General features: G+C 42.1%; 1 protein-coding gene across 1 annotated transcript in view; it reads right to left on the bottom strand.

Moving 5' to 3' along the window:
- LOC145788466 (uncharacterized) overlaps positions 1–13,870 on the bottom strand; it is a 98,902-nt gene that overhangs the window by 17,465 nt on the left and 67,567 nt on the right. Inside the window, exons 13-14 of the mRNA XM_082600231.1 lie at positions 9,313–9,442; positions 420–577 (exon numbers count right to left, since the gene is read on the bottom strand). Coding sequence (XP_082456357.1) covers positions 420–577; positions 9,313–9,442 — 288 coding nt within the window. The remainder of the gene's footprint in view (positions 1–419; positions 578–9,312; positions 9,443–13,870) is intronic.

The following is a 13,870-nucleotide window of genomic DNA, read 5'->3' as shown; positions in this document are numbered from 1 at the left end:
GAATATGGGTAGGTTCAATGTGAGTAAACCCACTAAAATCTAGGTAAGTTCAAGGTGCAAAGACAAAACCTACAAAAAGGACATCCGCGGTCATAATTTACCTAGGTTCAAACAAGGCAGCTCCCAAAGAACCTACATTTCAGCCAATGATGGTCTTCATTAGTCCCATATACTCGTTACTCATGTTAGCTAGGTATTGATCAATTAGCTGTCTTGGTTGTTCTAGGATTAGATATAACTATTTTACTCAAATGCTTTAAAACCAATAGGCTAATAATTTTATTTGAACTATTTTAAGACTGCATTTTATAATTATGAGACGAATAAAATAAGCATACAAGAATTATTTTAAAGCTATGTACTTTGCACAATATATTTTTTATGTTGCAAATTAACTTTTAAATCATTTTTTATCCTACCTTAAGTTTTCTGCATGTCAGCAATTCAATTAACCATCCAAAAATAAAACAATTGAATAGAAAAGCCACTCCGACAGGAGCCACAAAGCCCCAATAAAACGACGAGCCTTGTAGCCAGCAAGCGTTTCGTAATCGATATGAAGACTCAAAGAAGATATCTAAACAACGGAAAACGATATTTTCAGAGGCTTGTTCAACAATGCCTATAGATATGCACTTTCATTCTACAAAGCATCAGGGTTTGATCGTAAGGACTCTTTTAAAATTCTTCTGAGTATTGCAAAACTAATTGCAAACATAAAATAACTACTGGTGCAAATTAAGCTAAACTATCACAAGATGTATACAGTGACAATCTGCTTTTATTCCGACGTTTCGTCAATCAGACACGACTGACTTCTTCAGGGGGGCTAGACCAGGTAGTGACTACCTGTCTAGCATGGCAAAACACAGGACATATTGCTGAAAACAACTAAACATGCAAAATGAAAATTCAACTTCTGGACAAAAACTTATCGCACGCAAAGTTTGAAATAAGTTCGAAAAAGAGGGGAGACTTAATTGTTCTTTCTTCGTCATATGAGCTGTTCTTCCGGACTATATGTTTGGGCATGATGTCATCAGCCACTCGACAGTCTCGTCATCCAGGGCCTTCAGCCCAAGCGTTCCATGTGGTGGTTGATGGATTGGGCAGTCATAGACGACATGATCTACTGTCTGGTCTGTGGCGCCACAGTCGCATCCCGGTGAGGGAGCCAGGCCCAATATGCACATGTCTGAACGAAAGCGACCGACGCCGGTTCGTAGGCGGTTAAGGCGGACCCACGCAAGTCTTGCGAGGGACATTTCCGGAGGGTGGGGATCGACGTCGGGTAGGAAATCACGGAGTCGGGAGGTGTTGTTTTGCCACTCCATGTTCCATGTGTAGTTCGTCCAGTGTGCCGCACTTATTCCAAAATCTTCAACGTTGTTCAGAAGCTGTCGTGCGGCAGGCACAAATGGGCGTCTTGATTTCAGTCGCTGCTGTCCTCCAGGTAGGCGCTGAAGTGTACTTTGGAAAAGGTGGTCGGGGTCCAGTGCGCGACGAGCAAGGGAAATCATGGCTCCTTTACGGCGAAGCTCAGCAGGTTGGATGCCTGCAAGGATGGGAAGGCAGTCCGTTGGAGTGGGACGCAGGCATCCAGTCACAGTGCGTAGTGCGTCATTGATGGCGGTGTCAATGTGGCGGGTGTGAGAGCTGCGGCACCACACTGGTGCGCAGTACTCAGCGGTAGAATAGAGGGCCAAGGTAGCTGTGCGAAGGGTTTTCGCATCAGCTCCCCGGCCGGAACCCGCCAGCCGCCTCAAAAGTGCAACGCGCGCAGACTTAATTGTTAACGATCAACAAGAAACTTAAATAACAACAAGATAGGAGAGTGAACGGCATGAGTCATGAATCGTACAAAACTCGATTCATGACTCGTGCCGTTCACTCTCCTATCTTGTTGTTCTTTAAGTTTCTTGTTGGTCGTTAACAATTAAGTCTCCCCTCTTTTTCGAACTTATTTCAAACTTTGCGTGCGATAAGTTTTTGTGCAGAAGTTGAATTTTCATTTTGCATGTTTAGTTGTTTTCAGCAATATGTCCTGTGTTTTGCCATGCTAGACAGGTAGTCACTACCTGGTCTAGCCCCCCTGAAGAAGTCAGTCGTGTCTGATTGACGAAACGTCGGAATAAAAGCAGATTGTCACTGTATAGATCTTGTGATAGTTTAGCTTAATTTGCACCAGTAGAACATCTCATTTAATTTAATGCCTGGTGAACAGCCTCATTCAATTTTCAATAAAATAACTACTTTTAAGTTTGAAAAAATATTTCCCTTTTTCTTCGTATGTGCCATGACGAGCATTGTGGTAAAATAAGTGGGATTTGAACCCACGAATCCTTTACCATCCTAGATTCACAATGTTCCCAGATTACAATGGAAGGCTACTACTGCAGAGAAAGCTAATCTTTGATATTATCATCCAAGACACGCACACCTTCTACTCCACTTGGTGGCTTCAAGATGTTACAATTGTTTCAATTCCTCAGCACCACACTTACAAGAATAGTCCAGTCCCCATTGGTGCATGGTGAAGCAGAAAATCTCGACGCTGTACAAAAATGGTTTGGACACATGCTGTCTTTGTAGACGAATTATAGTCTTACGGTACGTAGATTCTTTTTTTCCAGCTTGCACCACCTCAAAATCTCAAAAATCTGAAGAAGTGCTTTAGTGGTTGCTATCCCTAAGCCTCATTAATCATCAAAGAACCTATGGAGTTATCGTTCGATATCTCTCCTTTGTGTTCCTGTCAAAATCCTCGAAAAGCAAATCTATGCCCGCTTCAACCCAATCATCGACCCGCTCTTCCCAAAGGAGCAAGCTGAGTTTCGGCACAAAGATCCACTATGGATCAAGTCACAATCTCGATCGAATGCACTGAGGGTTGCTTTGAGACAATAAAGAAGTCCAGTGCTGTCTTTTTAGATCTTAACAGGCCCTTTAACCCTATAACCCTATATTAGTTTTTGTTCTTTGCGAATTTTCTACACCTAAACTGGTCATTTTTCCACCTTCCTGCCCTTTGCAATAAGCATTTCGTCTCAGGTGGCTAGACATTTTCGTGCAATGCTAGATATATATAATTTAATGTAAGTGCTATATAAATGCTAGTGCAATTACTTTGAAATGTAAAAACGCCAAAAAATGCCTTATATGTATGAGCAAAAGTAATTTTTTGTTTAGTTTAGCATTATTCTATGTTATAATTCATAAATTTCAATTTTGAGCGATTGTTTGGGAAAGTAGATAAAAACTGACTTTGTGACGGTTTTTCATCTCAAACACTGCAATGCCATAATAACTGCGGCAAAGGCCACAATACCACGTGGCCATCGAACCAGCTATAAACCATGCTGGGACTCTGAGTGTGAAGCTCTCTACCGCTCATACCTAGCCGCCACAAGTGGTGCTGCTTCTAACACCGCCGCCACCAGACTACTTGAGCGGCTGGACACAAAGAAGCTTGAGCGGTGGAACGAAGCTGTCCAAACCATCGACTTCTCACACTCAAGCCGCAAAGCATGGAGTATCATCAACAACCTCACTGGGCGCTCAGCAAACTCCCCTCGTCAGTGCCCCGTTTCTGCTAATGCCATCGCTTCCCAGCTAGTGCAGAACGGGGTGTACAAGACAAAGGACCGCAAGGCATCCCGCCTTGTTGCCAAGGAAGTATCTGCCCTATGGCGAGTGGAAACACCACCAGAAGAAACAATCTCTGGAGACTTCACTCCAGAGGAATTCGCCACCGCCCTCCGCCTAGTGAAACCACACAAGTCTCCAGGGCCCGATAAGATCTGCCCTGAGCTTGTGCTCCATGCTGGCCATGCCCTAAAGTCCTGGTTACGTAGATTCCTCTCTTCCTGCCTGCATCACCTCACAATCCCAAAAATCTGGAGAAGCGCTTTAGTAGCTGCGATCCCTAAGCCTCACAAGCCACCAGAGGACCCAAGGAGTTATCGTCTGATATCCCTCCTCTGTGTTCCTTTCAAGATCCTCGAAAGACTGATCTATGCCCGCGTCAACCCAATCATCGATCCGCTCCTTCCAAAAGAGCAAGCTGGGTTTCGATGCGGAAAATCCACTGTAGATCAGGTCACACTGTTGACCCAAGACAAGACATCGAGGACTGCTTTGAGGCAAAAAAGAAGGCCAGCGCTGTCTTTCTAGATCTCACAGCTGCCTACGATACTGTATGGCATCGCGGCCTTACTTACAAGCTGCTTCGCCTGCTTCCTGACCGACATATGGTCCATATGACTATGGAACTTGTCAGGAATCGAAGCTTCACCCTCACCACCGGCAACCCATGGCGAAGCAGACTGAGACGCCTGAAAAACGGCGTCCCGCAGGGGTCGGTCCTGGCTCCACTTCTTTTCAACATCTACACCCACAACCTGCCAACCACGGTCTCCGCAAAGTACGCTTATGAGGACGATCTGGTAATTCTCCACTCCACAAAGTCGTGGGAAAATCTAGAAAACACCTTGAGCCAGGACATGCAAACCATCTCAGCTTATCTCCAGAACTGGCGACTGAACTCAGCGAAACCAAAACTGTGGCGGCAGCTTTCCACCTACACAATCGGGAAGCTGATCGTGAGCTACATGTCCACAACAACGGAAAACCTCTGTCCTTCTGCCCCGAGCCAAGGTATCTTGGGGTGACACTAGACAGATCGCTCACATACCGCCACCATCTGGTGTCACTGCGCTAGAAACTGACATCCCGCGCTGCATTACTTAAGCGCCTGGCAGGCTCTAGCTGGGGGGCGAGAGCTGACACTTTGCGAATAGCAGCCTTAGCCCTTGTCTACTCTTCAGCAGAGTACTGTGCACCTGTCTGGTGCCGCAGTGCTCACTGCCACAACATCGACACTGCCATAAACAGCGCCCTGCGCACAGTGACCGGATGCCTGCGTCCCACACCATTGGACAATCTCCCCATTCTCGCTGGCATCCAACCTGCTGAGCTTCGTCGCGAAGAAGCCACTCTGTCCCTCGGTCGACGGGCACTGGAGCCTAATCATCTTCTCCACCACAAGATCTCTGCCTTCCCAAACGGGCACCCCCGCCGACTGAAATCAAGACACCCATTCGTGCCAGCCGCTCGGCTTCTGATCAACGAAGCTGATGAACAAGACATTTCTGCGGCTACTTGGGCGGACCATAAATGGAATTCTGAATGGAGGTCAAGCACCACCAGACTCCATTCATTCATCCCCGACGCCGACACACGCCCCATCGGCCTGACACTACAGAGACAGGCATGGGTGCGCCTCAACCGTCTCCGTACGGGCGTCGGGCTTTTCCGCTCAACCATGCACCAATTGGGAATGGCTTCTTCCTCCTCCTGTGAATGTGGTGCCGAGGAACAGACCGCAGACCACATCATCAATGACTGTACCATCTTCAAGCCACCTAACGGAGTGGAAGGTCTGCGCGTCATGGATGATGAAACTAAAGACTGGCTGCTCTCTAGCAGCGTTCCAGTGTAGTCCGGAACATCGTGAATCTGGGGTGGTAAAAGGATAGACTCTCGGCCCCAGAAGCTCAGACGACGACGACGACGACGATCTCAAACACTTTATTTCAATCAATTTGTTGAGTAAAAACTTAATTTCTTTTCGCACAATACACATAGCTATTACACTGTAAAATATTTTGGCTCTGTGATTTTCATAGCTCCCGTTATTAGCGATTAATTAGCACGGGGCTAAGATAGCCCGTGACGTGCTTTCCGCGTACGAAAACAGCTCATATTAATTAAGATAGGGTTAAAGCTGCCTACTGCACGGTAAGGTACCGCGGCCTTACTTGCAAGCTGCTTCGCCTGCTGCCTGAGCGATATATGGTGCACATGAGCATGGAACTTGTCAAGAATCAAAGCTGTACCTCACCAGTCACCACACACAACTCATGGAAAAGAAGAAGCCTGAAAAATGGCGTCCCACAAGGATCAGTCCTGGCTCCACTTTTCTTTAACATCTACACCCATGACCTGTCAAATACGGTTCTCGCAAAATACACATATGCGAATGACCTTGCAATTCTCCACTCCACAAAGTCGTGGAAAAACCTAGAAGACGCACTGAGCCAGTGAGCCAGTACATAAAACCGTTTCAGCTTATCTCCAGAAATGGCGACTGAAACTCAGCGAAACCAAAACTGTAACAGCAGCTTTCCATCTACACCATCGGGAGGCTAATCACGAACTGAATGTCAAGTACAACAGAAAATCCCTGTCGTTTTGCCCAGAACTAAAGTACTTTGGGGTGACATTATCCTGATCGCTCAAGTACCGCCACCATTTGGAGTCACAGCGCAAGAAATTGTTATTGCTCTGCGCTACTTAATCGCCTGGCATGCTCCAGCTAGGAAGCGATAGCTGACACTTTGTCTATAGCAGCAGCATTAACCATTGTTTATTCCTCAGCAGAGTGCATCTGTTTGGTGCGCAGTGCTCAAGACATTTTTGCGGTTATTGAGCGGAAAATATATGTAACTTTTAATGGAAGTCAAACACCACCAGACTCCATTCATTCATCTCCAACGCCGATACCAGTCCCATCGGCCTAATACTACAAAGACAGGCGTGGGTACGCCTTAAACGTCTTCGTACTAGCGTCGTACATTTCCGCTCAACCATGCAGCAATGGGGATGGGATTTTCCTTCTTTTGTGAATGTGGTACCGAGGGACAGACCGCAGACTACCTCATCAACGATTGTACCACTTTCAAACCACCTAATGGAGTGTAAGATTGCATGTCTTGGATGATGAAATGAAAAACCTGCTTGCTGTCTAGTAGGCTTCAAGCATAACCAGAGAACATCGTGAATATGGGTGGTGAAAGGATAGAACCTCGTCCCTAGAGGCTCACACAATGACCACGACGATCAGAAGTTGAGAGGCTGGCAGAAATGCATGTCTTAATTGCTGTTGACGTGGGCCCTCGTTTGAGCTGTTGATGGCAGTGAGCACTGCTGCACCGAACAGGTGCACAGTACACTGCTAATGAATAGACAAAGACTAGGGCTGTGTAAGATATTTTCTCCACTCTGCCTAAGTTCCTTGAAGTTCACGTGTTTACGAGTGGCAATGTATTGATAAATGCCCTTTTTGATGGCATAGCAGCTTTCTCTTGACGATTCATCAATTGCAATTGATTAACTGGAAAGTTTCTTCCTTACAAAACATGGCTGCTCCAAGTTGTTGTGACGTAACAATTTACTGAAATCATTGCCCCTTGGGATTCAGTTTATTGCCTACAGAAGCAAGATTCCATGATTTCATCGAAAATATTGTTTCCAATTTGTTGCTTTTTTATTGTAACTTGAGAATTTCAAAACACGTAAAAATTTATCTTAAATAAGCGCACTTGTGCATGAAATATTATCAGACAGTTTGTAGTCAACGTTGGGTAAAAGTTCTGTTCATCTGTGAACTTGGGTTGTGACAGAGCCTTGTCAACCAGTTCGGACTTGTTTAGTAAGTCGAGATTTGTAGAATTAAGATAAGCAGCTTTAAAGAGATTGCTTCATGTGAGTACAAATTGATTGTTTATTTGTAACTTTGGCTTTGTGTTAAACGTCTGACATATCTATCAATGACACGGCTGTACTGTGCATGATCTACGTATTTTAGACGTATTGTAACGTTATATTTTCATTTGTTATAGCTGAATTGTAACCGCATTGGAATCCTGTGTAAAGAATTTCAGACTGTAGCTTTTGTCGAAATTTCCGGCTTACTTGGCAAAAATTGGTATGGACATTTTAATTATGTGAATTTTATTGCTGATTTAATGTTGTTCACAGTGCACACTGCACATTATCTGCTTCATCAAGCGCTAAGATTGACGCATGTTCAAGATGGATGTAACAATGTAAATCAATATTGCCTTGTAGTTTTAGGCAAATGCGTGATTTGTGCCTTTATGTTATTTCAGAAAACCACTTTTCTTGCCACTGTTCCTGTTCTGGTCACTCGGAATTGTGGTTTGAGAGACTGTTGACAAAAACGTCAGGTATCATTGTAATTTCGTTCCAATTCAATAAACCATTTCCATCTATATTCGACAACAGTCGGATTGCCTTTGCGGAAACCTTGCTTGGCAGGTCGTGGTTGTTGATATTAAAAAGAAGTGGAGCGAGGACGGATCCTTGTGGGACGGCATGTGTGTAGTGAGGGTGAAGCTTCGATTCCTGAAAGTTTCATGATCATAAAGACCATATATCGATCTGGAAGCAAGCAAAACAGATTGCAAGTAAGGCCGTGATGGCTTACCGTGCAGTAGGCAGCTGTAAGATCTAAAAAGACAGTGTGGTTAGCAGGTCGATGATAGGGTTGATGTGGGCACAAATAAGATTTTATAGGATTTGGAAAAGAACACAGAGAGTGTTATTGGACAATAACTTCGTGGGTCCTCTGGTGGTTTGTGAGGTTTAGGCATCGCAAATACTAAAGCAGTGGTTCTCAACCTTTTTGTCTTGGTGGACCCCTTTTGGTTCCTTCGAAGCGATCGTGGACCCCTAAAAATTTCTATTTAAAATTTTGGTATATCGCGTCTCCTTATGGAATCATTATGTTACATAAGTTTAGAAGCAACACACTAAGAGGAATTTGCTAAATTCGCAAAGCACTTGACGATTGATGAGATTGACGAAATTATGTTATGAGCTATATGTTGGCACACAGAATCAAACATCAGTAATCTATACGCTCATTTGATGTTTTTCTATAAATTTTATCAAAAGTAAGTACGGTAAAAATTTTACGACCGTTACAAAGAACTTTTCCCTTTTTTCATTTGTAATCAATATTAATTCGTTAAATCACAGTCATTGCAAAACTGTGACTGGTAATAGACTACTGACTAACGTTTGCATTTCTAAGTAAATCATTGATCAACAATCTGCTGTTTCAAAAGAATTAAGTTAAACATAGCCAACATAACCTTATTAAAAGGTTTAAGTCATTGATATGATATTTTTTAGTTGGGAAACTATTACTAAACCTTTGTGCAATGTTCTTTGCAATTTCGTTTGAGACTTATTGAGACTTATTTCGACTTACAGTTTGAGAATCACTGTAAGCTAATACATAAACAAAGCACAAGCAATTTTGAAATTAGTCAATCATGCTGAAAACTCAGAAGCTTTCACGGACCCCCTGAAATCGCTTTACGGACCCCATGGAGTCCGCGGACTCCCGGTTGAGAACCAATGTACTAAAGCTCTTACACAGAATTTTGGAAAGTGGCAATAACAGTTTTGTTTATGCTTGATATTAGTAAGGTTATTAGTTACCGTAATAATCGCTCTTGGCATCAATGATCAAAAGAGCAATGGTTGAATTAAGGACAGCCGTGATAAATGGCATTCCGTATGCAAACATATACTTTGCAAATAAGCTGTTAGCTGTAACTTCATAATGCATCTGCAAAAACATGTTTTTTTGTTATTTCTAATTATCAAAACGAAAACAAAATAAAACAATGTATCAGAGATCTCATATTCGAAACAGCGAGATCATTTTTTAAGTCTTGGGCCGAGATTCTTTTATACTAAAAGTGTAGGGGAGGTAGGGGACCGATGGAATCAAATTCAGATTTTTTGAAATTTAGCGATACATGTCAGCACACGTTGGCCAAAGCAGTGTTTTTCTAATACTGCAGTCCACGCTCTACCTAACTGCGAAAAATAAGAAGATTTCAATAACTATTTGTTATATTTTTTTATATATTTAACACGTGACTCTTGTTCCATAGGTCCCCACGGATGGGGACCTATGGAACATGGTCGGGGACCTATGGGACACGCATTTTTAGAAAAATATTGTTAAAGGTGCTGTACAATTAACTTGATTTTTACTTTTAATATCACTAGGGCAACCAAAAGTCAATAAAGTCAAAATTTTTCTGCTTTGTTCAAAGTTTATAAAACGTCCACAAACTAAATTTCAGGCTGACACGAAGTGAGGTTTCAAAGTTATTAAGTAAAAAAAAAGTCAAAATTCATGGTTAGGTCAAAATTTTCTTTTAACATAGTTTTTCTTCTCTCTATTGATATTTTATTAAAGCTACACACATACAGTACTGATTTTTTGTTGTAATTTCCGTTGCTATTCTGACGTAATAACCCATTTGTTGCAATTTCTGAGGTAATAATCTTGTTGCGCCCACTACTGACGAATGAATATTAGCCAACTACCCTGCTGTTGATGAGTTGGTTGCCAGGGTTAAAGCAGTGACCATTAAAAACAGGTCAAGAAGAGCTAGTTTTACTTCCATCGGCCAACCTCCACAGCCAAATGTAACTAGATTGTCCCTTGGTTGAAAGCTGCTTTCTATTATTCAAGAAGTTTAACACAAGTCGGAAATATTGTGGAAGGCTTCCATGATGGTGGTGTCTTGCTGCGGCGTGCTCAAGATGCTGTAAAAGCTCCCAATTTATCTACTAACCTTGTAGAAATAGAGGAGCAGTACAGTGCACTGTTTGATTTAATTCAGAAGATGGAAGACAGCCGATACACCATTCAAGAAGCTTACCAGAAAATGAGGTCCCTTAACTTTGGTGTTGATGGCTGCCAAATTGCAAAATATATTCAAGCAAGAATCTCAAGGAATGACATCAAGTGCATTGTGAAAATGGGACGAGATGATATTTCACCACATTTTTATAGCCTGTTGAGGAACTCCCAAGCAACTTCTGTATCAGTAGAGAGAAGCTTCTCTATTTTAGGAAAAATTTTGGCGAGAGACAGGAACTTCAAACGCGATAATGTGAAACATTACTTGATGTTGAAGTATAATAGTGCAGAGCCCTTTCAGTAATTTCGGGATATTTAAAGACACTCCATATTTATCTTTTGCAGTTTTTCGAGTGACTTTTATTACATGTTCGTTAGCTGTGGTGTCGTTGAGTCTTCCACATTTTTCTCATATTTCATAAGAAAAAGAAGATATCCTTACCTAACGGTTTGATTTCTAATGTGCTTTGTATTTCATGTTTAAGTTGCAAACGCAGAAAGCTATTGGTCAAAATTAGGTCAAAATTTGTAAATTATAAAGTCAAAATTTCAAGTTTTTAGGTCAAAAAATTGGTTGCCCTAAATATCACTGTTTCTTCTGTTTATTAGAGCGTACAGAGATTTTGCGACAATAAGTTGTAATTACTGGACAATAAATGCACAAAATAAAATCAAAAGTGAAGAGTATTTGTCAGTTACAGATTTACAATCCATAATGTGCAAGATTTCCTTCAAACTTAAAAATTCCAGACAGACGTTTTGTAGCAGCACAAGGTATTGGCGCAGACAGAATACGGACTATGTCAGCACCTTTTACTGATGCCAGGTCATCTTCCTCTGGAAACAAAAAAACCACCCGTAATTTTCTGAGAGCGCTTCATATATTTGACATCAAAATCACCATCATCATCTGGTCCATCTGTAATAACCGCTATAAAAGTTTGGTGTCGTTTTCCGTTTGTGAATGCCTTCACGATGATGTGATCGCCAACTTTTACAAGATCTGCAAGCGACTCTTGGCCACAATCTTCTGCAGTTTGCCTTTCCTGGTAATCGCTGTCTTCAGCGCTTGATGATTTCTCATCATATTCAGTGTCGGAATGGAGAGACATGGCCAGATCACTGTCGCTACTGGAAGAGAGCTGTTGTGCTCGTTTAGTAAGCACTGACACTTTGGCTCGATTGGAAGACACTGGTACTTTTTTCTTTCGCAGTGATGAAATCCTTTCTTTCTCTGGAGTGTCAGTGATGATGATTGTTTTTGATTTCGTTCTGGTACTTCGCTTTGCTGTAGATGACACTCTCGCATAAGGCAGAATAGACGTTAGGAGAGTTTCATCATCATTTTCAACATCGGTTTCCCAAATGCCATCGGATAAATTATTAGCAGGAGTTGCTTCTTCAAGTGGAATGTCAGTGACAACTGAAGGCAAAAAAACATCATCTGGGAAAATGTCTGGATTGAAAGGATATATTCCCGTAGCTCTAAAAGAAGAAACAATGTTTTGAATTGAGAAAGCTTTGGAAAAAGCTTGCCCAGACAGTTTGGCTGTCTCGTAAATAGTAACTGGGCGTCCACTGTGCTGGCTCAACCACGAGTCGATAAAAGAGCCATAATATTTTTTAAAAGGGCCGTACACACAAACATCCAGAGGCTGCAGCTTGTGGCTACAATGCGGTGGGAAAGTAAGCAACGACAACCCGTTTTCTTTGGCAATGTCAATAGCTTCTTGAGAAATATGGCTAACATGGTTATCCATTAAAAGTACTCCAGGTTTGCTTTTCGAGATGTTCGTACGTTCAATAAAATGAGCCAAAGCTTGTGGAAATAATTCGCTATTCATCCATCCGGAGTTACATGCCAATCCAAGGCTTCCCGGAGAAGCACCTTTCAACATACGATCTTGAAAATGAACCCTGAGAAATATGTAGACAGGAGGAAGAGCATGTCCTGTAGCGCTAATGCAACAGTACATGGTCACATTAACGCCACGTTCAGAAGAAGAAACTCGGCTGACTTGCTTCATGCCTTTTTCTGCAAGAACTTTACCAGAGCTCACAACAGTGGACATGCCAGTTTCATCTAAATTAAAAATATTTTGAGGAGGAACAGAGTTAAGACCACGGAACAATACTTCTTTTAAGTTTTCAAAGAACGCATTTACAGCAATTCTGTTGAACCCCATAGTACGAGCTAAGCTTGTTGATTCAGGATGTCGAAGACATATGTTTCCAGCTCTTTTTCTGAATCCACGAAGCCAGTCTTCATCGGCAGCCTGGTGAACCTCCCAACTTTTAGGAATCGTTAACTGTTTCCTCACTGCAAATTTGAAAGCTAATTGCCTGGTTTTGATTTTAGAACGGCCGTAGATCATCTTTGAAGATTGCATGATGTATTTCAATAACGTCTGTTCTTCCTCTTCAGTGAAAATCTAAAAATAAATGTCGGTTTTAAAAATTCAGTAGGTCTTTAACTCTTTATGCTAAAATGGTATATAGGAGAAAGCTCACGCTATTAAAGTCTTTTAGCATTACAACTGTGTGATAATTTTGCTTTTACTTTATGCTAAAATTATGATAGATCCGCAATAATGTTAGCTAGTTGCGTTAATATGCTTTGGTGATATTTACCTGTTTAGTTACTATGCTTTGCTTGGAAATTTCTTCTGTACCATGCTTTCTTGCTTGTCGAATGTATCTTGAGAGAGTCGTTTTGGGCACACCATAAACAGCTACAGCACCTCAAAGAGTCTGACATTTATCGATAACATCTTTCACAGCTCATTTTAGTTGCTCGTCAGTAAACAATCTTCTCATGTTCTTACTTTTTTTAAAAGTTGGCATTGTTGAGAAGTATTTATAAGGGCACACACAATAATTTATTGATATATCTGAACAAACAAAGTCAACAAATAAACAACAAGCAACATCGCCTTAGTCAGGGACCTATGGACCCCTGCGTATAGGTCCCCACCCCATGGTGGATCATAGGTCCCCAGGCAGCCATTTTCAATTGTACACTCAGATTAGCACTAACGATCAGACTAGCAGCTATAACCTTGTTAGTACCTGTAAACAGCTCAAATAAGCTACCAAAGCTTTCTGAAAATTCTTGTTGTGATTGCTAAACTTCAAAATATAATGACCTGTCTTTTTTACTTTCATGCCCTAAAAAACGTTTTAACGATGAAGAGGTAACTTTCGCTGCTGCTAGCCAAACTAACACGTGCTGACAAGAAAGAGAGACATCTCGGTTCCACGGAGACTGGGAGACTAGATGGCGGAGACTAAATGGCGACTAGATGGCGACTAGATGGCGAAATATTGCAATGGTTC

This window comes from Aplidium turbinatum, chromosome 2 (genome assembly GCF_918807975.1).
Source record: "Aplidium turbinatum chromosome 2, kaAplTurb1.1, whole genome shotgun sequence".
Taxonomy (NCBI): Eukaryota; Metazoa; Chordata; class Ascidiacea; order Aplousobranchia; family Polyclinidae; genus Aplidium; species Aplidium turbinatum.
The sequence above is the reverse complement of the archived record's forward strand: the minus strand, read 5'-3'. Positions and strand labels throughout refer to the sequence as shown.